Source organism: Drosophila erecta, unplaced genomic scaffold, assembly GCF_003286155.1.
Source record: "Drosophila erecta strain 14021-0224.00,06,07 unplaced genomic scaffold, DereRS2 tig00000000-arrow-pilon, whole genome shotgun sequence".
NCBI lineage: Eukaryota > Metazoa > Arthropoda > Insecta > Diptera > Drosophilidae > Drosophila > Drosophila erecta.
Window position 1 is genome coordinate 5,003,940 of NW_020825194.1, and position 25,020 is coordinate 5,028,959.

General features: G+C 47.8%; 1 protein-coding gene across 2 annotated transcripts in view; it reads right to left on the reverse strand.

Annotated features, from left to right (window-relative positions):
- Nucleotides 1-263: 263 nt before the first annotated feature.
- LOC6554633 overlaps nt 264-25,020 on the reverse strand; it is a 31,935-nt gene continuing 7,178 nt past the window's right edge. The window contains exons 2-8 of one of the 2 annotated variants that reach the window (XM_015153535.2): nt 23,044-23,792; nt 11,502-11,775; nt 10,661-10,982; nt 7,723-10,599; nt 2,636-2,915; nt 2,454-2,574; nt 264-1,304 (exon numbers count right to left, since the gene is read on the reverse strand). In XM_015153535.2, the coding sequence (XP_015009021.1) occupies nt 967-1,304; nt 2,454-2,574; nt 2,636-2,915; nt 7,723-10,599; nt 10,661-10,982; nt 11,502-11,775; nt 23,044-23,490 (4,659 nt within the window). In that variant the 5' untranslated portion in view covers nt 23,491-23,792 and the 3' untranslated portion in view covers nt 264-966. Of the gene's footprint in view, nt 1,305-2,453; nt 2,575-2,635; nt 2,916-7,722; nt 10,600-10,660; nt 10,983-11,501; nt 11,776-12,238; nt 12,277-23,043; nt 23,793-25,020 lie in introns of those variants that run through there. The other variant, XM_026983936.1, reaches the window with a different exon arrangement.

The window sequence follows — 25,020 nt, forward strand, 5'->3', positions numbered from 1 at the left end:
ACTGCGACAAAAAATGATAATGAAAAACTGAAATAAAAGCGCAGCGGCAGTGCCAACGGACAAACAAACGGACAAACAAACAAACGGACGGCGAAAAAGAATACGAGCTACAGGCAAACAACGCGGCGCGGAGCTGAACAACCCGACAACTGAGCAACCCAACAACTGAACAACTGCGCAACTGAGCAACTGAGCAACTGAGCAACTGAACAACTGAACAACTGAACAACTGAACAACTGAACAACTGAACAACTGAACAACTGAGCAACTGAGCAACTGAACAACTGAACATCTGAACTGTCCGGGGTTGGAGGACCACATAATTTAAGCTGCCGTTGCCTTAGCAATTGCTGGTGCTTCTGCTTCTGCTGTTGCTTTTCCCGCTGCATCGCTGCTGGCGTGACAACTTCAACTGACAGCCGCAGAGCAGCGCCATCATCCATTATCAGCAGTTGGCCATCTTAAAGTGCAGCGGCAGAAACAACAGCGGTGCTCAGGGCTATTGGCTGGACAGCCAAATACCCTGTTATCAGCTCGAATTACCAATGAGCAGCAAGCAATGAAAGCTACAATTTAGATTAATTCCTGCTCAAACTCCTTTTAAAAAACCGAAGAATTGTCAAGTGCTGAAAAGCTTTGAGTATGCCAAACTAATAGGTATCGGTGCGCTATACAGCCTGCAGAAATTCCCATTTTCCGTGGCATTACTACAGCAGCAGGACAGGAAGCGCATGGAAAAAAGGCAACGCGGGTGGCCACAACAATGGCAGCAACAACGGCGGGAGCAGCGACACAAAATGTTGCGTTGGCATTGTTTTAATGCACTTGGAGCAGCAGCAGTGGCACCACCAGCGACAGCCCATGCAGCCCGTAGATGCGGGCGCAGGATCCCGCGACGATGGCCGATGGCGTATACGCACCGTGCGCCACATTACGTATACGCATTCGCCTGTGAAGTGCGCCCGCTACTTGCCGCCCGCGGAATTGCCGCACTGCTGCTGCTGCTGCTGGTGCGCCGACGGCCCCGAGGAGTCCTTCACCGTGAACGTGACGTAATATCGTTTGTTGCTGTCCAGCTTTTCCGCGGGCAGTGAAATTAGCTGCTTGTTCTTGCCGTGCGACAGCTCCAGCGCCACCTTGTGGTTACAGCGGCCGGCGCTGGCACTGCCCAAGCCGCCCACCCTGCCGCTGGAGGCGCGGCCGCTGGTCAGGATCTTGGGCAGGAAGAAGCTGCTCACGCTGCCCGTCTTCTTGTAGGGTCCAAAGCCGAACTTTGGCATCGTGTGGTGATTCATCATGGGAACTGCAATGCAAAGAACCGGTGACACGCATTAGATTAATGATTCCAGTTGATGATCGCTGCGAACTACGAGTACAATGGACTGCCAGCACCTGGCAGGTGTCCTGCAGGTGCAACACTCAGCTAAATTGCATGGGCAAAAACAACTGGTAATAAGAAATGGCGCTGCTTCCTGGTAACCCATTTTTCGGGTGCCATCTCGGCGGGATTAGCATGGCTACTTTCAGCAAAATAACTGTGCATAAACAAGGGCACGTTAATGAAAGCGGTTGCGAGTCGGTAAAATAAATGCGTTTTTAATTTGGGATAAGCCCGACGCATCCTTTTGAGCAATCCGCTCCAGCAGCAGCAGTGGAGCAGGCAAGTGAAGACGTAATAAAAGCAGAAAAAGCGGCAAAAGCCAGAGAGCCAGAGAGCCAGACAGCCAGAAATCCAGAAAGCCGGGTCGAGAACACTTTTTTAATTTGCCCCGCGCCGAATAAACTGCTCGTAATTAGGATTTATATTTTTATGCCCAGCAGCCGACCAAGTAGATGCTTTGAATACGAGTGTCCGATTGTCCGCTTGACCCACTCTTTTTTCCGGCGAAAGTGTTGCCAACCCGCTGGCCAGGCGATTTGACTCTTTGGCCCGGCCAAAGCCTGTCTGGTGCTATTTTTCACGCTTGCACAGAGCCGCTTAAAGCCCTCTAGCAAATCGGAGCAGCAAGAAGCGGCAGCAAAGGCAAAAGTTTAAGGCCGAAAACAAAAATATTCCGGCTCTTTAATTAATTTGTCAGTGCTGGGCTGTCAATGCTACATTTTTTACCAATCGAAATAAAGCCGATTGTATGGCTTTTACGTAAAATGCATGCTGCTATATAAACACTTTTTATCTCCCTGCTATGTTTACTAATCCATAAGTTAATTACACCGATATGTTATTGGAAATTTACAACGAAAGCTATTTGGCTACAAAATATTATAGTTACTGATGGTATGTGTATAATAAATTGATTGAAAATAAATAAAATAAAGCTTTTCTAATTGCAGCATTGGTTTAAAAATGGTTTTTACAAGAAAGGCTTTTTTAGACAGCTAGCATCGTTCGGTTTTGAAGTCTTAAATAAGCCAAGATTTTATTTTTCAAGGAGCTCTCAAATGGACTACTTACTGTAGGCGGCACAAGGTATTCCCGTGTAGGCGTGGGCCGCATGGAGACATCGGTGCGTCTTGGTGGTGCACTGCAGCGCCTTCTCGTAGGCATTGTAATCCGGACTGAGTCGGCGCTCCGCCTGAAAAGGGGATGGATTTGGATGAGGCAGCTGGATGAGCGGCACTTAATCAGCGACCCACCTCCTCGTACACCTCGTTGATGTTCTGGAAGTTGTTGGTGCCGGGACGCTGGAGTCCTTTAAGCGTCTCGTACAGGAAGAGCTCGAAGTTCTTGAACGTGTACTCGCTGAAGTTGTAGCGCCGGAGTCGCGTGCCCGTTTCGCCGCCCAAAAGGACGCAGGACTTGTGGTAGTCATCCACCGCCCGCTTCACCAGCACCGCCTCGTTCAGCTTACTGGAGCGAATCTGCAGCGACTTGAGCTCCAGCAGATGCTGGAAGATCTTGCGTTCCATGTAATATCTGCGAATGGAGGAGATTGAAAGCCATGAACAATGTGCCAGCGCCCCCACTGTCCCCATCATCTGCAGATACTGAATCTGAATCTGAATCCGAATGAGAATAAGAACAAGTATCTGTGTGCCAGGGCTTTGCAAAATAAATGTTAGCAAATGTACGTAAATTGTCATTTTGATATTTCGCGAGTCACAGACAAAGGCAGTTCGCCGCCCGCTGTTCAGCTGACAAAGGACCTTTCTCTGCTTGCTCCAGGATCCAGGCCGGAGCGCAATAAAAGGCATCATGTTATTAAAATTTCAAAAATACTAAAGTGCGTACGCGGAAAAAATTCTATTAATAATTGAGGAACGGGCGGAAAAAAAGGAGCAAGCGAGCATAAACGAAGCGAGTCAAATTAAAGCCGCCAACGGCTCTACGCCCTCCACTAAGCCATAAAATGTTATTAGAAATTTCATTAAAAATTAGGTAAACAGCAAAGTTCAGCGCTTGGGGCGCACAAGGATGCGGATAAGGATATGCATCTTGGGTGCCCCTCGAAAGTTGCTCCCTTAACTCAACTGCGAGCCAACGGACTCTTCTAAATCAACGAATGACGTCCGAGCCTTTTCGCCGCGAGAGAAGCGGCGCATTCACCGAAAAAACTAAGCAAATTTGTCGAGGGCACTTGGAGTGCAGAAAACCAGGCGGCGGAGCTGCAGCGGCGTTTTGGAAAACTATTTGCCCAACGGCAGCTGCCTTTGGTGAGGAGGAGACCGCTTGACACTGCTCGCCACTTGGCTGCGCTGCGCGAAATAATGCAAAACAATTTGACTTTGAAACAAAAGTTCATTGCTCGTGGAATGGATGGTTGGACGGCTGGTTGGCTGGTTGGCTGGATGGCTGGAAAGGCGGGCAATAAATAGGTAAGAATCCTTGTGAGCCAAAAGCTGCGTAATAAATTGGCCAAGGAGCCAAGAGAAATCCCCGTGGAACGGACTTCAAAGCGCGCCAGCGTTCTTCCGCTTGTTTTGCTGCCCCACCAGTGGTCATCATCGGTGGTCATCGCCATCGCCTTCGCCATCGTCATCTTCATTGCCGTCTTTATCGTCATCATCACGGCCATGGCCCATCTTAACGTGGCCATCTCAGCCCACCATCCTCATCCTCACCATCGCCATCACTTGTTTGCCGAAGCGCTTTTCAATTTTACGCCTCGCTTTTGGCTCCATTCGGTTGCGCTTGAGTTCTTTGCAAGTCTTTCGCTTTGTGCAAATACTTTTTGCAATACTGTCCTTGGCATATTTTTTTATTCGCCCACTTTCCCGCCACACCGCCCTTCGTCTGTGGCACTGCCACTGATTTCCGTTTCCGCTCTACGTTCGCCTAGTACAACTTTCATTTCATTTTCTTGTGCGCGTTGATTTTGTGTGGCACATTTTTCCACTGCTTGCAACGCTCGCAGCGACCAACTGTCCCACCGGCCGTAAGACCCACTGACTGACAGCCACCCACGTGCCACCCACGTGCCACCCACGTACCACCTCTTCCTGTTTGCGACACAAATGTGACAGGCAAAAAGTGCACGCAGTGCGCAGGCAAAGTGGATGAAGTGGAAAACCCGCCGGCGGCAAAGTCAGCACCATCACCACCATCATCGCCATCATCACCGTGCTGGGATAGGCGCAGCTCTCACTTTTCCAACTGACAACGACAACAAAATGCAAAGAAATTAAGCGCTGCACAAGTTGCAACAACGAGTGTCCCGCCCGCCAGCAATTTGTGCGCCGCACAAGCAGCACAAAAGCGTTGCGAGAACCTTTTGCCAAGTGTTAATGGCTGGCCCACGAACACGCCAAAGAATCCAGAATGACGTGGCCTGCATACCTGCATATCCAGGGTACCAGTTTTCCACTGCAAAAGTGTCGACCAGAAGACGACTCCCTTTCAAAATCGATGGCCGCCAAAAGTGTTGACAAAGTCGCACCCCTTGCAAATTCGCGTAAAGTCTGCGGCTCACAAAAACTTTGGCGCTTCATTTTTCATTACGGCTATGTATTTGAGCCAGTGCTTCGAACTTCAAACTTGGCCAAGTGGCCGAGTGAGCTGGCTGTGTGGATTTGCGAGGGAAAACCAAGAAAATCGCTTGGCTAGGGCTTTAGCTAATCGCTCAAAGTTTAATGAATTTTCCGGAGCAACTACTGCTGATGATAGGAATCAACATTTTAAAGTCGCTGAGCAAATGTGGCTAATTCCAGCACGTCACTCGCTCTGCCAAAAAAAAGAAGAAAATCAGGCCCAAGGACAAGAGATAAACTGAGAGTCGGGTCATTTGAGGACGAAAAACGAAATCCAAATATTTAACAACGTCAATTACGTGAGCGCACATTATAAATCCCAAATCTCACCTGTGCTGCTGCTTCTGTGCTTCTGCTGCTTTTGGGACACGCAAAATTCGCACACAACAACGCACCGGTAAGTTATTTGTTTAATTTATGCGTCAGATAAAATTTTAATCTCTTCGGAGCCAAAGCGAGGCAACAGAATAAAGTTGCCCGGATGGGTCTGTGTGAAAGCATGCGAATGCAAAAATAAAATGAGAAATGGAAAATGGAAAATGGAAAATGAAAAATACGAATACGAAATACAAAATAAAGTCTCTATTTACACACTTTTCATGGTATTTTCCTGGTCGACACACCCCCGTCCACCGCACAAAGTATTCGACTGGGAGCTATGGATTCGCTTTTTACTTTTTTATTTCACATTTTTTAACTTTGCGCAGTAAATTCTATTTGGATTTTCGCCCCCACCGATGCCCAACCATATAGTCTTCAGGAATTAATTGACTCACCCCGCCGACTTGTTGAGCAACTTGTTCGGAAAGTTGCTGAGCAAGACACTTGTTTGACTTTCGGTTTTGCGCATATTGCGTATACGCCGTGTATTTGTCGAAACCTTAACATGGCGCAATCTTCGTCCGTTTTCTCCCGTTTTCCTGCCGTTTTCGTGCCGTTTCGGTCTGGTTTTCTCGCTACGGCTTATGCAAACAGCCGAGTTAAATATTTTCATTAGTCAAGTGGAAAGAATTATTTATGAAATGCGCTCGCCGGCCGGATTTCGCCTCTGTTTTCGTTACGTTACGTTATTGTTTTGTTTTGTTTTTCTTTCTCGGTGAATGTTTGCAAATTTATTCATGGGCTACAAGGCAGATTAGCAAAATTAATAAAAGTCAGCTTACGCTTTTTAATTAAGTTTGGCGGTCCCGGCTTATGCAAATACCATAAATAAATACAATTGACTTTTAAGTTTGAGCAACAGCTTACGACATCGATCCGCGCCACCAACACCATAGAATGACAAAATTAAATCGGGGCCACACGAGTTTCGGCTTAAATGCTAGTGTGAGTGTACGGCCAAAAGGCCGGGGGAAATCCCCGGAGGCACACAAAAGGATTTTCCACAAACAGCTCGGCAAACGAAGAGCGAACACAAATGGTAATCGTCCTTGCCTTCGAGGACCTCTAAAAATGCTCCCGCTAATCTGCACTAATTCCATTTACAATTAGCATTAGTGAGTTGTAAAACGGAGCCAAAGACTTTGCTTCGCAGCGAGTACGACTGCCTGCCTGCGGCTAATTTTCATATTTTGTTCAAGTTTCCGCATAAACAAAATATCCCACCGCAGGTGGGTATCCTTTCCCGCAGCCTTTCACCACTTTTTCCGCAACTTTCTCCGGATCTCTGCCCGATGCCGTGCAGCTAATTAAAATGAGCAACTCTTTGCCGGAAATGAGCATTACGGCTAATGACAAGAGCGGTTCGGCAGCGAACGAGATTTTGTGCCATTCGGGGCACTGGAATAAATCGGCCACAGTGCTGGACTTGGCCAAATGATGATTTACGCTGCGCATGGCCAAGCCAAACATTTTTTCTTAATGTTTGCGGCAATTAAGGTAGTATATAGGGTGTAGGAATAACCGAATTAAGCACTTGTCACCAATAAATGTGTCCCAAGCAGCTCACCCACCTGTTATCAGAAGCGTTAATCCTCGGGGCTTAAAATTCAGGAACAGCAGCTCATAGTTCACGCTCAAGTACACGAGAAATGTACATTAATGCCGCGTTTATTGCCTTTAACCGCATTATAATAACTTTAAAGCGCCCGTTTTTATGGCGAACGGAAGCTGGGCAATTTATTTGCTGACCAGCGCAACAGTAAGCGAAAGTCCTTCGCAAAAAGAACAAGGACCAAGAAAAGAAATGAGAAATGCTGCCTGGGCTATTAAATCCCTGGCTAAATTAACTTTAAGGCGGCATGCTTCGGCCAGTCTGATTACATTAAGAGGACCTCATAGCCGCAACTGAAGAGCGTGATATAATGCGTTGCGAGTGGGGCGGCGGGACATTCAAGTTGATTAAAATCAAGCATCAAGTATATAAATCTACGGCCAAAAAGGCAGCTTCGCTGGCGCCACTAACTGCCTGGAGATTAATTTAAATGAATGAATCTCGCCATCAACTCTCCGGGGTCGCAGCTCCACGCAATCACGGCCAATCTGTACCGCTTTCGCGTCCACCGGGGAAAATCGTATAATTTATAAGTTTACATTAACGACTGCCATTTGCATATATCGATTTTGCACATATTTTTCTGGGAATCAGTACAAAAAGGTACACAAGTTGAAGTTACTTTCTTCTTACTAAATCAAGTCTATCCATTGAACTAAGGACACTCGCTTTTAAGTGAATTATCCTTTGCATTCCATCACTTGGACTTGGACGCTTTCAAATAATTTGTGGGATTTTTAAAAAGGTTCTCCAGTGTACTCACCTCCTTATATTGCGCTGTATGGACCTGGTGACGGCGCCCATTTCACAGGCGCCCTTGTCTCCCGGCTTGCGGTTTTCCAGCCGGCTGCTGCAGGAGCGTCCGTCCAAGGTGGCGTAGATGGGTCGACGCGGCATGTGGGCGGTGTGGGCGGAGCGCAGTGTGGGTATCTTGCTGCGCTCTGCCCGCGGACTGGGCTCAAAACCGGAATCCTGGTCTTTGGTGGTGGCCAAGGCGGCCAAGTTGCCGCCATCGCGCGAGTCCTGAGAGTTTTTCCAGTTGCTGCGCGTTTTGTTGCCGCTGCGCACGCGCTTCTTGAGGCGTCGCTTCCTGCCATTGCCCTCACTTGCCTCATCCGCCAAGGATCCTCCGGCTGCTCCTGCTCCTGCTCCCACTCCATGTCGATTGCCACTGCTGAGAAAGCGACGCAAGGCGCTATCGTGCTCCGGATCCATGCCATCCCTCTCATCATCATCGTACTCGTCCTCGTACTCCTCATATTCGTAGTCCATCTTCTCCAGCTCAGCGGCGCTGGGCAGCTGGACGCCAGAAGCCGCTTCGCTAACCACCTTAAAGACTTGATTGGCCGCTTCGTAGTCGACCTTGCGTCCGGATCTCTTTGTGCTTCCATCCAGGGAGTCATCGCTTTTCAGAACTTGAAAGCTCGATTTCCGTTCGCCGGCCGGCTCGTCGGAAGCTGAGGCTGCTGGATTTGAATTTGGATTCAGAAGTGGGTCATCGTCCGCCGAATCGGAAGGCAGGAGTGTAAAAGAGCGCCTCGTCTCCTGTTCCCTTTGCGGTGGCTCCGGCTGGGCTGGAGTGGGCGTTTGGGCTGTGGATGGGCGTGGCTGCGGTGCTGCTGGTGGCTTTTTGGGCTCTGCAGTGGGAGGAGCAGGTGGAGCAGCGGCTGGAGCAGCGGTGGGTGGAGGTGTGGGACTAGGACTGGTATTTGGTTTCGGCATGACTGCAGCCTGCTCCATCTGCTCGGTTTTTTTGCCAACAGAAGCTGGCTCTGTAGCCACAGATTCCGCCCCTTCGACCGTGTTGGCATTAGGCTGTGGTTGCTCTGCGGCACTTGGTGGCTTTGCGGCCTCCTCCTTGGGCGGTGGTGGTGGTGTGGTTGGCTCGGGGGGCGGTGCAGATGGTGTTGGAGGTTTTTGGTGTTCCTTAACCTCGTTTTCAGGCTTTTCCCCAGGTTCTTGACCCTCTTTGGGAGCGGCCTTTTCAAGCTGCTTTTCTTCACTGGAACTTTTGGACTCGCTGCTCAGCGCAGTGGCAGCTATTTTGATCACCTGCTCTACCTCCTTGGAGACCAGCTGCGTCTCCTCCTCACTCAGCTGGAGCTTGGCCTCCTGCTCCGACTCCTGCTCCTTGCCATTTTCCTCTGCCAGCGTTGCTTCTTCGGAAGATTTCGAAGTCTGAATCTCCTCTGCATCGTGATGGACGTCTACCTGTGTGACCACCGACTTGGCTGCCTCCTGTTCCTCATCTGTTAGCTCCACAGCATGAGACTCCTCCACCAAGAGATTATCCATTTGTGCGGACTTCTCGCTCTTGGCGCTCTGGGTTGGTGACTTGATGAAGGTGCCCTCTTTAGTGGGTGGCGTTTGATGCCTGCTGGCGGATGGTGGTCGTTCCTTGCCACTGGTTTGATCCTGGCCGTTTCCAGCCTGGTGATCCCCATTGACAGTGAGTGGCTTCCGCGAACCCTTCTCCGGCGACGAGTGCGCCGTGTGATTCTCCTCGTCCGGATCGCTGTTGTCTCGGTTTTTCAACTTTCTAGAGGACGTGGAGCGCTTGCGGTTGACCACTCGATCCTTTTGTCGCTTGTGGTAGCAACAGTTTTCGCAGGAGTCCTCCGCACTCTCCTCCTCCCACTCACTAGAGCTGGCATACCGCTCCCTGGACTTTCGCCTGCGAATCTCGATGTTGCTCTTGGAGCGGCAGATCTCGCTGCACCGCTCGTGCTTGGACTCGCCACAGCTGCTGGTGCGCCTCCTCAGTTGCCTTCTCTTGTGGCGACGACACACGTGCCTCAATCGCTGCTCCTTTCGATAAGTTTGCTCCGAGCAACTGCAATCCCCATCTCCTTCGTCCTCCTTACCATTCCCGTTTCCATTATCCGAATCGGTGCGCTTTAGGTACACCACGTACTTCTTGGAGCTGCGCAGATCGTGCAGCTCCTCCTTCTCCACATACTTCAGGGGTCTGACCATGTCGGTAGCGTTGGTCTCGTGAAAGGGATTCCCAGCCCGTCTGCTCGACAAGCGCACCTTGTTGGCCGGCTGACCGCCGTTGGCCTGCAGGAATTTGGCCGTGGAGCGATGACCACGCTGCAGAGCTCCGTCCAGTGGGGTTAGGACCAATCCTCGTGAGTTCCGATACACGGCATTCACATCTGCGCCGTAGTCCAGCAGCAGCTTACACATGTCGGTGTAATCATTGGCAGCCGCAATGTGCAGCAAGCTGCGTCCATCATTGCTGGTGGTGTTCACCTGCTTGGGCCGCTGGGCAAGGAGCCACTCCAGGAGCTCCCTTCTACCCGAGGCGGCGGCCTCGTGGAGCGGCAGATCGCCCTTGGCATTGCGCAGCCAGAGATTAGCACCACGCTCCTTCAGCAGCTTCAAGGTCTCGAACTGACCCTTGGAGCAGCCGCAGTGGGCAGGTGTTCGTCCCTTGCGATCCTGGCGATTGGGATCAGCCTCCAGGTCCAGCAATCTTGCAGTGGCATCTGCGTGGCCCAAGGTTACGGCATAGTGCAGTGCTGTGCACCCATTGGAATCGATGAGATCCGTGGGAGCACCACAAAGGCCAATCAAGGTGTCAATGCACTCGGTGTGTCCTCGGGAACCAGCACAATGCAGCGCAGTGAGGCCATCTCTGAAAGCATTTAGATGCATTTAATGATCTTGGAGTTGGAGAGCCAACCAGGGAAACCCACTTATCCGACGACTCCACGCGGGCACCCGCTTTGACCAGGGCAATCACTGCCTTCGCCGAGCCCGCCGATGCGGCCCACAACAGTGGCTGGCGACCATCCTTGTCCTGGACATCGACACTGCTCTGGGGATGGGAGAGCAGGATGCCCAGGATCTCGAGGGCGAGCCTGGAACTGCTGCTGGAACTGGCCTGCTGCTTGCTGTCATGACTGGCGCCGCACATCTGGGCGGCATAGTGCAGCGGAGTGCCACCATTGGCGTCGGGCTTGGCCACGCTGGCTCCTGCTGCCAGGACGGCTCGCAAGGACTCCACCTCCCCGCAGACTGGAAAACACGGGATGCACTTAGTCAAATTACTATAGGAAAATATTTGTATAAATTATTTCCAGCAACATATGTGTGTAACTATAAACAAAGTTAATTAGAAATTGTTGCCATTGTCCACAAACATTAATCGTGCTTAATAGTTTATTGATTAATTGTCATTTTTGCAGTCAACAAATGAGTAACTTTTTGGATGTAATTAATTGGAGAATGCATGCGGTGCTAAATCAATTGTTGAAATAGTATTTGTAATGCTATTACTGCAGCTTTTTGTTTGGTCAGTTCAATGCAAATATCTCTAGGCCAAGTGTTAACTGCTGTTAAACAAATTGTTGTTCAAATAAAACAGTTCAAACATAAATAGTTTACTTTTGGACAACCAATAAAAATAGTTGTTAAATCAATAGGTTTGTGTGAAAAAAGAAACAGAACAGTCGACCACAGATAAATAGAACTGGAAGTCTCTATTAGACCAAATAGTTTATTCTGGCAGCTTGTGGGGATTAGCCCTGCACTCACCTGTGGCCCAGTGCACCACCGAGTGGCCCTCATTGTCCACCGCGTTCACATCCGCCTTGTTGGCCAGCAGCAGATTGACCATGGCCAGGTTGCCCTGGATGACGGCCAGGTGGAGCGGTGTGAAGCCATCCTCGTCCGCCGACTCCAGCAGCTCGGGGGCTGCGATCGCAATGCTGGCGGCCGCCACGAGGTCCTTGCTCCCTTCCGAGTCCTGGGCGGCACAGTAGTGCAGCGCGTTGCGGTGGCTTCGGTCCCGCTGCCGCAGCAATTCCGGCTGTCATCGGAAAGGTGAAATGGAGTGCAGCGATAAGGAGCAAAATTCAGAGCCACTTTAGTTAGTTAAGTGCGTTGGCTGGTGGGGTCAAAAATTAATTACTTCGCCCGCCGGAAAATTATGGCCGGGCCTGGCGATTGCACCTGCTGAGCTGAGGCCGCAGCCGATTAATAAACTAATTAAAATGCCATTTGCATATTGCATCAATTTGCATCACCCCCAACCCCCAATCCCTACCACTTGCCGCCGGGCAGCGTTTGATGGATCGCGTAATTTTCACAGTCTCCGGCTTAATTGCCAGCAAATATTTTGGTGGGAATATAAGTGTGTGCATCGAGTGTTGTAGCTGTTGTGTTGTTTGTTTAACCGGCGAGTTGTTGTTGCTGCTGGTTGCTCGGTCGATTGGTTGTCAGCCAGGCCTTTTGTGCAAGTGTCGAGTGGCTGATTGGGCAAAAGCAATTACTTTTTCCAAACGCATCACACCTCCGCCAGCGGCAGCGGCAGCGGCAGCAGCAGCACATTAAATGCGATGGCACAAAAATGGCCGGCCAATAAATAATTCAACATATTCCCGCGTTAATCATGCAAAATGATTGCAGCTATGGAAAAACAAAAAGCAGTCGTGAAAAAGTGTTCCTTTGCGAACCGCTGTTGGTCAGTAACTAAAGCAACAGCACAGCGAAGGTAAACAAAGGCTAACAGCGACGCCTGGAAGGGCGGGTGGGTGTGTCCTGCGAGAAGGATTGGAAGTCGTTGTCCTGGGCAACGTGGTGAGTTGCCAAGGACTGGAGCTGGTGTGGTGGCTCACCAGATTATCGCTTGCATTTTTGGCGCGCAAAACAATATCAAACTCCAGCGGCGCGGTGAACATGGCTCCTCCGTCTGCCAGGAGCCGCGGCCCTCCTTCGTCCTTTTTGGCCAAAGGACGAGCGTGGAGCGTGCAGTGTGTCAAAACATGTCAAGTGCACAAAAAATACTGTCGCCGCCGCCGAAAAGTATGCTAAAACTTTGCCCGCTGCCGCCAGGAATTCGCAATGCGACGACAGCGACGCCGACACGCAGGCAGAGCAGCGGCAGAGGCAGAGGCAGCGGCAGAGCAGCGACAGCGGCAGCGGAGCGACGTCAACGGCAGCACGCAAATGTGAAAGTGAAAACGTTGGCAAATCGTCGGCCAAGTGGGCGGCTGGTGAGTATGAATGTGGGTGGGCGTGGGGCAGCCCCCCTTCCGTGCAGTCGCTTTGTGGGGCGCCCATGGGCGCCGCTTATTAGGCTTCGCAACTAACTTTTCTTGCGGCATAGTTTGTGCTAATTTCTTGCCGCTTGCACGCCTCTTCACTCGCCGCCCAACTGGCCATTCACTCGAAAAAATGAAAAGGTCCCTTTTAAGCTGGCTTTCACTTAAGATGCTAAAAACTTTCTTAAAGCTATTGCGCAAAACTTCAACAATTTCTCGTTAAATTGTGGCAAGTTGCGGTATATTGCCACAAAATTCCAGCTATAACATGGCTAAAATAAAGTGCACTTTATACTACGATCAATATTTTTCTCATTGCCCTAAAAACGTCCATTTAGTAATACGATTTTCTTACATTTTGGGCTGTAACTTAACCAATAGTTAAGCCAAATCTCTGAAATATACATTTTTTTGCAGCTAGCAACCAGAACTTTCGACACCTATCACTTTTTGTTTGATTAAAAAAAAAAAAAAATTTTTAATTTTTGCAATTTTTATAAGGGGTTACATCACAATTTTTTGCAAAAAATGGGTCAAAACTGAAAAAAAAAATTTTTTAAACTGTGAATGCCATTCGATTTCTTATGTTTTTACGAGTCGATAGAGGTATATCATTCCATAATTGGACGATAATTTTGCTCATTTCAGCTTAAATTAAGGCTAATAATGGCTTAAATTAGGCTAAAACTGATGCAAAATAATATCAATGCTTAAAAATGTACTCCCGTGTCGTGAGAGATGTTGTATATAATATTCTTACGAATATATATTCAGTTCTTCTCCTCTCTTTTTAAAAAAAGCGAAAATCAAGATCCTGAAAGTGCCTGAAATGATTATTTCCTTATTTCCAGTGCATCTGGTGTTTATCTTGTCAGTAGGGCTGATTGATTGACTGTGTTGCTTTCTAACCAACATTCAATTTTTACAAACATTTCGGGCACGCTGCCTTTCTATTTATATCGCGCAAAGGATGTCGCGTGACTGCTATAAAACTATGTGAGACGAGAGGGGGCCACCTTTCACCTTTCACCCCGCCCAATGCCCCACGGATCCGCGGGAAGTGCTCAATTTATTGCACATTTTAGCATGAGTCAAACAAGAGTTCAATAGCTGTGGAAGAAGGCAAGCGAAACTGTGGCAAGAACAACAAAAGATGGGGAACTTTGACTATTAGGCATTTGCGTGTTGCATGGGCGCACTTGAAGGGATTGCTGCGAGCAGGGAAAGTGCTGCTTATGGCCAAAGGATTCACAGGACGTGCAGGAAGGACTCAACAGGTGCAAAGCGCTCGGCAAAATAAGCCCCAAAAGTTAAGTCTGCACAAGTTAAATATTTAATGTTTCACTTAATTTACAGTTGAACACCGAATATGGTACATATTTTTTGCAGGGCTTTGGGATCTGTGGGATTTTCATATTTCTCTGTTGATTGAATCGAATTTGAGCTGCGGCTACGTTTCCCTTCCTTTTTGTTTTGTTTGCCGAAAAAACTTTGCAGCAAGGGGAAAATGTTTACAATGAATGATTTTTATTTGCTGCTTCCGTTATCTTTGGCCAGCTTTTTCAGCTTTTCTGCTGGCCGGGCCTTGTCTGAGTTGCTGTTTGTTTCTTACGCTGCCGTCCGGATTATGAATAATTCAAATAAACTGAAATGATACCTAAAAACTTTGACAACCCATCGCCCAGCATTCCGCTGGCCCGGGCACACAATGGTTGAAAAATAAAAAGGATCCCAGGATGGGGCAGTGTTGCTCTCTGCTCTGTCTGCTTTGTTATTATTATGATGATGATGGTTGGTGTGATTGTTGCCGTATTCGTATTTCGTATTTCGTATTTCGCATTTCGACCACCCACAACAGCTGCCGCCCACTGGCCGCTTCTGTTGGTGTCATGCAAATTTGCATTCAACTTTCTACATTCACCCGACACAAAATGAAATGCGATAATCAAATACGGCCAACAACAATGCTCCAATGCTGCAAAGCCAGCACCAGCTGGCCCCCTCCAATGCCACTCCCTCTCTTGGCCAGATAAAACTTTGGCACTGCCAGTTAGCCAGTCCAACAGTCCAACGTCCTACTGCCCGCCATTCCAGTTGGCCAACGCGAGGCGATTGCCATCGCCATTCGAGTTCCTGTTTATGCCATTTTAATAGTTCTTTAAACAAATAAAACGTGCTTGGGCCGCGAAAAATGGGGTCACAACAATGGGAGAAAGGTCATAATTTCCAGAAAAGAACAGCAAATAAAGCAGAAAATGTTTTGCAGTCAAAATTCACCATAGCGTTCCATTAAATACAACATTGTTGCATATTTCAAAAACAAGCGAAACACGAATTCGAATGTATTGATGTTGATACTTTTATAATAACTACTGGAAATTCTAGGTTATGTGCTGTCCTTTATTTTAGAACCTAGAAGGGTGCAAAATTTACTCAAAAATTTATACATATATGCTAAAAAACTGGTAAGCTAGCGCATCTGCGTTGGGTAATCCCACTTTAAGTTTCGCCAGATTAATGGCAAATGAGCTACAAAACAACACAAAAGGTGAGCATTAAAAGGCACGAGTCACGATTTATGGCAGCTGTCCGGCCAAAAAAGGAGTCGAGCAACAGTTAGTCTGGTGAAGACATAAAATTTCACATTTTACGATTGCTCATCTCGATCCAGGCAGCTCATCCTTCGCATCCTTTAGCAGCCTTATGCACGTGTTGTATGCGGCTGCTGCCTGTAAGAGCTTCCGGGAATGCCGAAACGACAACTAAACTTAAAACTTCCTTTGGGTTTTTTACACCCAACAGGCGTACGAGGCTTAAGGGGCCCTCAGATTTATATGCCAACAGCAGGAGCAAGTCTGAATGGCTGAGTCGTGGAGCAACAGGGGGAAAACAATTTGCGTTGCTCTCGAAAACATATATAAAGATATCAAATATTCGACCACTTCCCTCGTGTCCGACGACGACTTCCTCCTTTTGCGGCATTTGCATAACTGAAGCGACAACTGTCGTCGTCAAAGGACCAACTCCACAGGACCCACAGGATCTGCTCGAAATCACAGTCTCAAACGCAGCGGTCAGCAGTCGCGCAGTGGCCGGGCTTATTATTCATATATCGTAGGCCATTAGCATAACAATGAGATGGAGGAGATGGAGATGCAGATGGAAGTGTGGTCGCAGAAGTCATAGGATGTGTTTGGGTTCTACTCCTTTGATTCACGAGCATGTAGGCGTGCATGACGCATACGCCGTGTGGCACCCGCTTCCAAGTTCCATGGGGCTCCAGCCAGGAAGTGCGTACAAATATAAATAAAGCATAAATAATAATGAAAGACGACGCAGCCGCCGCAACAATAACACAGCAAGCACACAGTTACATGATAATGCATAAAAAATAAAATACATGCATGGCCTGAGCGCCATGAAAGGGCACAAATGGCAACTGGCATCTGGGAGGGGGAGACCCAGGAATCCTGCGGATTCCGGGCGGGAACCGAGAATTCGACTTAACGCTTCGTTGGGCAGCACATCCGCCATAATTATGTGTGACGCGTCGGGAGAATGGCACATTAAAAGGCTGGAGCAACCCGAAAACAGGCGCCCGGCATGTCCTGCGGCAGGAGGATAACTCCTGGATAACCCCGTACGGCGCCCAAATACCGGAAACTCTTTTGGGGGCGCCTCGAGGTCGCACCGCTTAAGATGTCAAGTGACCACAGGGCACAGATGCCACAAGACAGAGTCCTGCTCAATGGCAAATTTATGCGGACAATGTGCCATTCATATGTTAATCACATTTGCCCGGCCCCTCAAGATGTATTTTAATTAACGTAAGCGGCAAAGTGCGCAGGTAGCAACCGCATGCAGTCAGGGGCGCAGCAAAAAACATTTTAGAGGCTTCAGTTTCACTATGAAAATAATTCCGATATAATTTCCGACTTAATTATAATGAGAAAACTAAAACTTCAGAAAAAATATGATTGCTATAATCATTCAATGCAAATAGCAATTTGTTGTTCGGCCTCCCAGTGATCAATGCAGTTTAGTACCCCCCGCATCATAGCTGTTTTAATTCACAACCAGAATAGGTAGCAGCGGCTATATATGCACAAACAGTAGGCGAACTGTGGGCGTGGCAATGTCTCAAGTCGGCAGACGCCTCCGCCGCAACTATAATTTGCATGCTCGACAGACAAAGCTTAACTGCTGCTCAGGCAGGCGGCAAGGATATATGCAGGAGGCAACTGAGGGGGAACAAGGATGATGCTGCTCTCTAACTGTTGTTGTGGCACCTTTTATACTTCTAATTAGTGCCACGTTGGCGGCTGCAGCAACAATAGCGCTTGGCTGCGTTCACTGCAGTTGGCTGGCATCGGGCTCTTTGTTGCGGCATCTGTAGCTCCACCCTTTGCCGTTGGCAACCCTTTCCCGCCAGGCGGCAGCCCACCTGCTGATCCTTGAGGAAGCGTTTCACTGTGCAGCATTCTTAAGTAGTTTTGGCAATTATTTACAGCTACTTTGGCTCGGGGGCCCTAAAAGCGCCAACCCCCCTATTTTCTCATCCGCTTTGGCCTGAACTCATCAAAAGGTTTGCCGCACGGATTATTATTATGCCATGTGCCGGGAACGGGAACGGGATCCGGGATCCGGGCTCCGGGAACCGGGTGAATCCAGAATCCAGAAGCGAGAGCCGAGAGTACTCGGGAATCGTGAATCCTGCTTACCTGTACTCCCTGCGCTGTGTAGTTAAACTTTCGCATAGTTTTTATGCCGTGCTACGGATTAACAACAACGGCAAACTTTCATTTTGATCTACAAACTTTTCCGGCGGTTTGAGCTGCTGGAAAACACCCAGACCACTTTCCTCCACCAATCCCCAATCTCAGGTGGTAGAATGTTTGCTAAACATCATGAGCAATTTTCCCGCTTTAACGGCAATTCAATTCTGGGTACACGGCTCATGCATACTTTAGATGGAGACCCAGCTGAAAACATGGCAAATATGGGCTGGGAATGGAGATGTGGATGGGGATGGGGATGGGGATGGGGATGGAGCTGGCGTCCATGTCGCCTGCATAATTCATTGGCCAAGTTGTAAGTTGTAAGTCATGGCTCAAGTTTTGTCCAAATCGAATTAACTTGCAAAATATTTTAGAAACTCTGAGCTGGCGAACTTCACTTGGTCAATTAAAAATTATGCATAACCAGCCAGTCAGTGCCGCATTCCGAGTAATTTCCGCAACAAAAACTTTCGCTCCTGCCCCGCTCCGAACCCAAAAATCCCAGCCAGGACTTCCCCCACTCCGTGGCAGGACCAACTGTGCACCGAAGCGCATTAAAATTAGTAACAAGCTATGCTCATTTGTGTCAACTTTGACTGTCATTATGCACTCGGAGCAAATATTGTTGGATGCCGAGGCAAAAGTTTTTGGCCCTGCCCGGACCTCTCATGTGATTAGCCCGCCGGGCGCTTCCTTGAGCAAAAAGGCAGCCGGATAAGGAGCAGGAGGATACAAATTCATACACGGATATCCTATGTGCTCCAACTCCAGTTGGACTGCAACTTCGGCCAGGCCAACTGGACAGCTGGGAGCACGGCAACTTCTGGGCAGGAAGTCATCTCGAAAGCCAAACAGTTGTGGGCATCCATTGCAAGACAAATTTCTACGATTTCAGTAATTAATTTGCCAATGCAAACTTTGGTCAGTTGAGTCGACTCAACTGAGAGAGTCATCCTCGTAATAGTCCGTCTGCTATTTCTGGTGGTTTCTAATTAATTGGACAGCTGTCCGGCTAAGCCGATGCCGACGCATATGGTCCGGCGGCCAAAGTTGGAGCTCCACCCAATTGGAAATGGGTTTTTGTGCTCAATTAGCCCAGTGACGCTCGTCGGGGCCAACTTCTGATGATGACCGAAACCTCAGACCAGCACCATTTTGCCATTAATTTAACTCGTTGGGCACGCTGACTTTTATTTCGACATTTGTTGGGCCTCGCAGCCTAATTAATTGTATACGGACATGCAAAACTGTCCGAAATCGCATGCAAATGTCGGGGGTCAGCTTTTGGCCAAATATTTCGATCCAATCAGAGGGATCCTTTGGCGCTGATTGGATTCCAAACGCTCCTTGTTTCTGGCTTATTCCTTTCTCACCTGACTTTCGGCAAACAGCCGAGCGATTAATTAAAAATTCAAATGACTGCGACTGAACTTAAATAGATACCGTCTGAAGTCAGCGGCAAGTGTAAAGGCAAAGGCAAATCAAATGAAATCAAATGAAATAACGATTGAAAAGCCAGTGCTACTCACACAGAATAAGCGAGGGAGCAAACTGGGCGAAATGCAAACTTTTTCGACGTCATTTTTAATGAATTTTCAACAAAATGTGCCAAACGTGTTGAGCACTGTTGCAGCTGCAGCGTGGAAAGGGTGGCAAAAAATCGCAATTAAAATTACCAAGCCGTGGCCGGAGCAAAGGCACCGGAAAAGGATCCGATTGCGCCAGCCACCAAGTCCTTCTTTCGCCATTTCGGCCAAATTGATAATAATTTGCACGTTGATTGAGCGGCAATGGCCAAGGAAGGCGAAGGCCAGGAAAGGAAAGTGCTGTGAACGGGCGTAATTAAAAATGCCAACTGAAGGTCAATAGTGAAGGATAGCAGCTAATGGAAGCTGTTCATTCCCTAAACAACTAGGTGCTTCAATTTTAAAGGGAAAGACACCAGGCTTTCTGAATTTCAAATTAATTCTCAACGACAACTTTCGGGCACTCCCAGGGCCGCACCGAAATTCCCACTTGCTTTTCCCTTAGGTTCGGCATACCCTGTTTGGCAAGGTTGAGCATGGGTATATGCCTCATGTACCTTAGAAGTTATAAATGGGCTTGACAAACAATACGCTGCATTCATAGTTTCATTTGTGATTATAAGTGTGTTGTAATTCTTCTGGGACATAATGTATTCCTGCCAAGACCTCTGTCGGACATGCAACCCTATGCAGCATTACCTCAAAAAGTTGCCGCTTGTTTTGTTATTACATTATTTGCAACAAACAAAAGGGCCTCTTGCGGCTCTCGGTTGGCTTAAATCAACTTCTGCAGCTGACTTCTCAGCGAAAACTTTTACTTAAAGCTCCAACGGGAAAAGGAGCCAATGGCCAGCAGCTTGGGACACGCCGAGTGGAGTGAAAAGGAGCAGGAGCTGCGGTGCTGTGGGCCGCTTCAAATCTTAAGTGAAAATAAATAATTCACACCTGCAGCAATCTGAGGGATGGCAGGCAGCGGCAAATACACACACACCGCCTTAGATAGACATACAATTACCAACTTGCGGTGTAAAACTTCAGCTCCGAACTCTCGGCTAAATTGCGGTTTAAAGTTGAAGCAGCAGCTACAAGTATATGTAGCTGCAGAACAACAACGAGAAGTGACCTACACGCGAAGGTGGGACAATTACGCCATTAACATTAACTAAAGGCGGGCACCGAGCTCGGGGAATTCAGAGGAACGGGAGCAACAATGCCAGGAGCCAAAAAGTTTTATTTTCTAAGAAATTAAGTCTTAATTGGTAAAAACAGCAGCAGCAGCAACAGCAGCAACAACAACGACAGCCCAGGCAGACAATAAAGACGAGAGCCCAAGATATTGAAGGGTGGCTGGAAAAACCAACATCAATGAAAAGTTTAAGCAAAACAATAGCAGGCGAGTAAACAACGTCGATGAATGTTGCTTGAGTGCTCTCAAAAAGCCAAGAAGCCACCAGCGTTCTGTGCTACACTATACAAAAGCCACTGTCCCTATATATATACTTCTATAAATACATATATATATATATATATATCTATTTCCGATGTGTGTATAAGCAGCTTTGGCAACAGCTCTGCAGTAGTTGTTACTCATACGCCATGTTGTACACAGCAATAAATCGAAAACACAGAAATCCAATAAAGAGAGCCAGTCATATAGTTCAAGAGCTCCTCCAGACTATGAGCGCTATTAAAATATATCCACAAAAATATAGAAGCGCTTAATAAGCAGCATAACAGCAAGGCAGAGGCGACAAAACCAAGTGGAGCTGTTTAATTATTCTCTGGCAAAAAACACAAAAAATATATAGAGCGACTGTTGGCCAGAGAAGGCGGCAAATTAAAGACATTAAAACTTTTAATAGCTTAGGCGGCCTTATCAAAGCTGCAAACAGAGAGTCACAGATATGCGGAGACAAGACAAATTAAAATATGTCTTGCAGGCACAAGATATAACAAGATATATAACTGAATAAAGCACAAGAGGGGCCATAAGCTCAGGACGAGACAAGGATATAGACGCAACCGAACATAAATAATATCAGTCAGCGGCTGGCGATGTAATTATATACAGATTTACTGAATAACCTTGAACCGCGAGACGGTTTTGTACTCCAAAAATACAAACAGTAATTGACATAAGCACTGCACATTCACATTACGCATACGCCTCGTTGCCCATAAGTTGAAAACCAATTTTTCGCCCGGGCTCTCTCATTGGCTCGCTGATGTTTTTCAGGGGGGAAAACCGAAAATGCCAAATGCGGCCATATTTCTGTTCCACTTTATGAGGCTCATAAAGAACGCGGCCCACAAAGTAAGTAATAATCGCCGGCATTTGCGATATTTCACAGGCAAATAAACTGCTTGGCAGCGCTTTATTTTCGTGCTTCGGCCAAGGTTGGCCAACAGAAATGTCATTTACCAATTACATGACCGAGTAAGCTTACAGAAGGGGTCGGTTCACCCATTTTGCCCAACTCATCTAAGTATTTGCGCAAAAAGTCGCTGCTGTCGAACTGTGCGCAATGCTCAATGTCGGCCAATTTCACATCAAATTTGGCGTCAATATCAATTTCTAGGACGAAAGGCACGCCAACTGGCCGGAAATGAAGGCATTTGTCAGAGCTCACAATGCCAGGCGAATAATTGCAAAACTAGCAACATGACAATTCTTTGGACAAAAAGGGGGTAAAGGACGAAAGGCTTCCGAGGACATGGCCAGGCTCCTTTAGCTTCCAAAAAGCAGGCCTTGAAAATTTATCTGCGTTCAATTAAAAACTTTTCAAATTTCAATTAAATGTGAAATTGGCATATTTAGGCGCTTGATGAACGGCCAAGGACACCGGGACGAGCCTGAACGAATGAACGACTGAAGGACTGAAGGACCAGTCGAAAGGGAATCAAATGATGGTCATGATGGGCCAAAAGGAGCAAGGAGCGAGGATGAGTAGAAGAGTGGAAGAAGAACCATTTAGCATTCACCATTCGACCGGCATAACTAAGCTTGGGGGATTATTTTGTCAATTTTAAATGTCCTGCCATTTACAGCATTCAAATTCAACTCGCCTTTGTTGTGCCGGCCCAGCCTGTTGTAGAAATGTTTATGAAGCAATTAGGCGCTCTGAACTGTGAACAATGCGCCGAAATGACTGCAACGGAAATTTAAAGACCCCCCACAACCCCCACAACCCCCATAACCCTCGCTGCCAAGCTTCCAGAGATTTCGAAAGGGTTTTCCTTTCGGCTTTAAGCTTTCTGCCGGCTCATCGTGACTGCAGAAAGATTAGAATCTTGCTACGCCTTTGGCCGCCCGATTTGGGCCTTTGTCGTTGGCCAAAAAAGATGACTGGATTTATTTTTGGTTTTTTTTGGGAGCCAAAGAGGCGAGGACCTGGAAGAAGTCAACTTGTCATGCTTGGACCGCCTCGGCTTAGCCATTATCCTTTATGCTAGCCGGCAAGTCCTGTTCCATTACACACTCGCAGTTGGCTTGTTGTTCGCCCTGGACTTTACACGTGTTGTTATGCGCGAAAGTAGTCTATCTGGATAGTTTCAGAGCATGCACTGAAAACTTTTTAGAAAAACTTAAATAGATAGATTCTAGATGCAATTTTTGTGAATCAGTTAATTTAAATCTTAAAAACCAGACATCATGAAGACCTTAGACCTTTTTTTTAATAATAACAAGTACAATTCAGAGGGTTTTTAGTTGAGTGCATTTCCATCTTACCTTTTCGCGCATTTGGGCGAGCACTTGGACAATGTCGCCCCGCTGACAGGCGTACATAAGACTGGTGCAGCCCTCGGCGAGACGCCTTCTTGCAGCGGAGGATGAGCACTGTGACTGCGACACCGTGAGCTGGGCAGGATCTGGGTCTGTTTCTGGCACGTCCACTGCTGCTTCCGCTGCCGCATCCGTGTCCGCATCCTGGCTGCTGCCCGGCATAGCAATGACTTTGTCTGCTGCCTCTTGCCTTTGCAGTTGCTGTTGCTGCTGCTGCTGCTGCTTTTCCTGCTGCGGAGGATGGTCGTTGTCCTGCTGCTGCTCCCGCTGCTTGGCGCGTGTCCTTCGCGGCAGCGGACTCTCGAACTGCAACTGCTTTTTGGCGGCCTTCAGACGAGGCGGCTTGGCCGGCCCCGTCACGCGCTTCACTTCCGCTTTCGGACGCTTCTGCATCCTCTAATGCGGTTAGTATCTGACCCGCTTTTTGTCCTCTTTTTTTCTGCCTGGCTTTGTGCTTGTGTTTGTCTCTGTTGTTGCGCTGTTGGCTTTCGCTGGATTTTTCACTCATTTTACGCCGCTTTGATGCATTTTTTCCCGTTTAATGATGGTGGCGCTGAGTTGGGCTGGGTTGGCCACGGCACTGTCTATGTATAATTAAACACTAATTTGTTTGCTCACAACTGGCTTGGTTAAGGGCTTCTCTGATGCGGGTCCTTCTTACCGCCGATAGTTTGCGGTTGCCGTTGACAGTTTCGCTAGTTCAAAGCAAACACATTCTGTGCTTTTAAGCGGAAACGGAAGTGCGGAGTGCGGAGTGCAAGTGTGGCGGTGTGCGCTTCTTTCAGTCGAACGCCTTTTAAATTTTCAACGGGCGGACGCAAAGGCAACATCCGCGGCAATGTTCTCGTCAATAATTAATTTCGGTTTTTATCAAAGAGTGAGCAACGCACACACACACAACACACACACACACAACACACACACACACACACACACTCGTGGCATCTCGGGAATAGGTTGATGCTTGGCAAAAGAGCGAAATAGACAGCTAGAAGCCGGGCTCCAGCTGCCAAACCAGCCCAACCACCCCCCGCTGCGCACAAACGCGTTGACAGGACCTCCGCGCTCGCTTTGCCCGCTAAAGTATGCTATGAAAAATTCACTGTCTCTGCATTTGATTTAAATTTCCCTTTTCACACATAAGCGGCGCACATTTCACGCGATATCAAAGTGAGTTTCGTTGTTAAATCGCGTGGAAAATAGTTTTTGAAAAACGCCACCGCAGGCGGAAACGGAAATTCCTTGCTTATTTTTGGCCACAAATAATAATCATGTGAATGCTCAAGCTAAGTCCGCGTGCACATAAAAAAGAAAAAAAACTGGGAAATCTGCGAAAACGTATCGAGCTGATTGCAACTCGAAATTAAATTATATAAACACAAGAGCTCGAAAGCGAATGCCAATTGGATTGGATTGGTACTGAGGGAGTGGAAAGGCTCATTGATGGCGATTGCCGGGCATTAAGCTCGATTCGTTTGTTGCCTTTCAGGCGATTTCTCCGCCTTCGTCGGATTTACATTTAATTTTCTGCTACTGCCACAGCCACTGCCAGTTGCCATTTTCAGTTGGCGATGATTTTGGCAAGGTTTACGAGGCGTTGAACATCCCAGTCGGTAGAAGAGAATGAAAGCCACCGGCAGACGACAGGCGTCGGGCTTTTAATAAATTAATAATAAAAACCGAAAGAAACGCTGCTCGCAGCAGTTGGTCGGGAAATGCAATAAAATTTAACTTTTCTCCTCACCTCCCAGTTGGAAGTTTGAGCTCCATTAGCTGGCGGAGCGTAGAACGATGATATGGTGGCAAAAAGTCAACGGCCAAAAAAAATTCGGTTTGCCGACGATTTTCAGCAGCGAAACATTTGTATTCCATTTTTTCCAAAATTAAAACGGTTTATGAGTTTTTAAGACAATAGACTTGAGG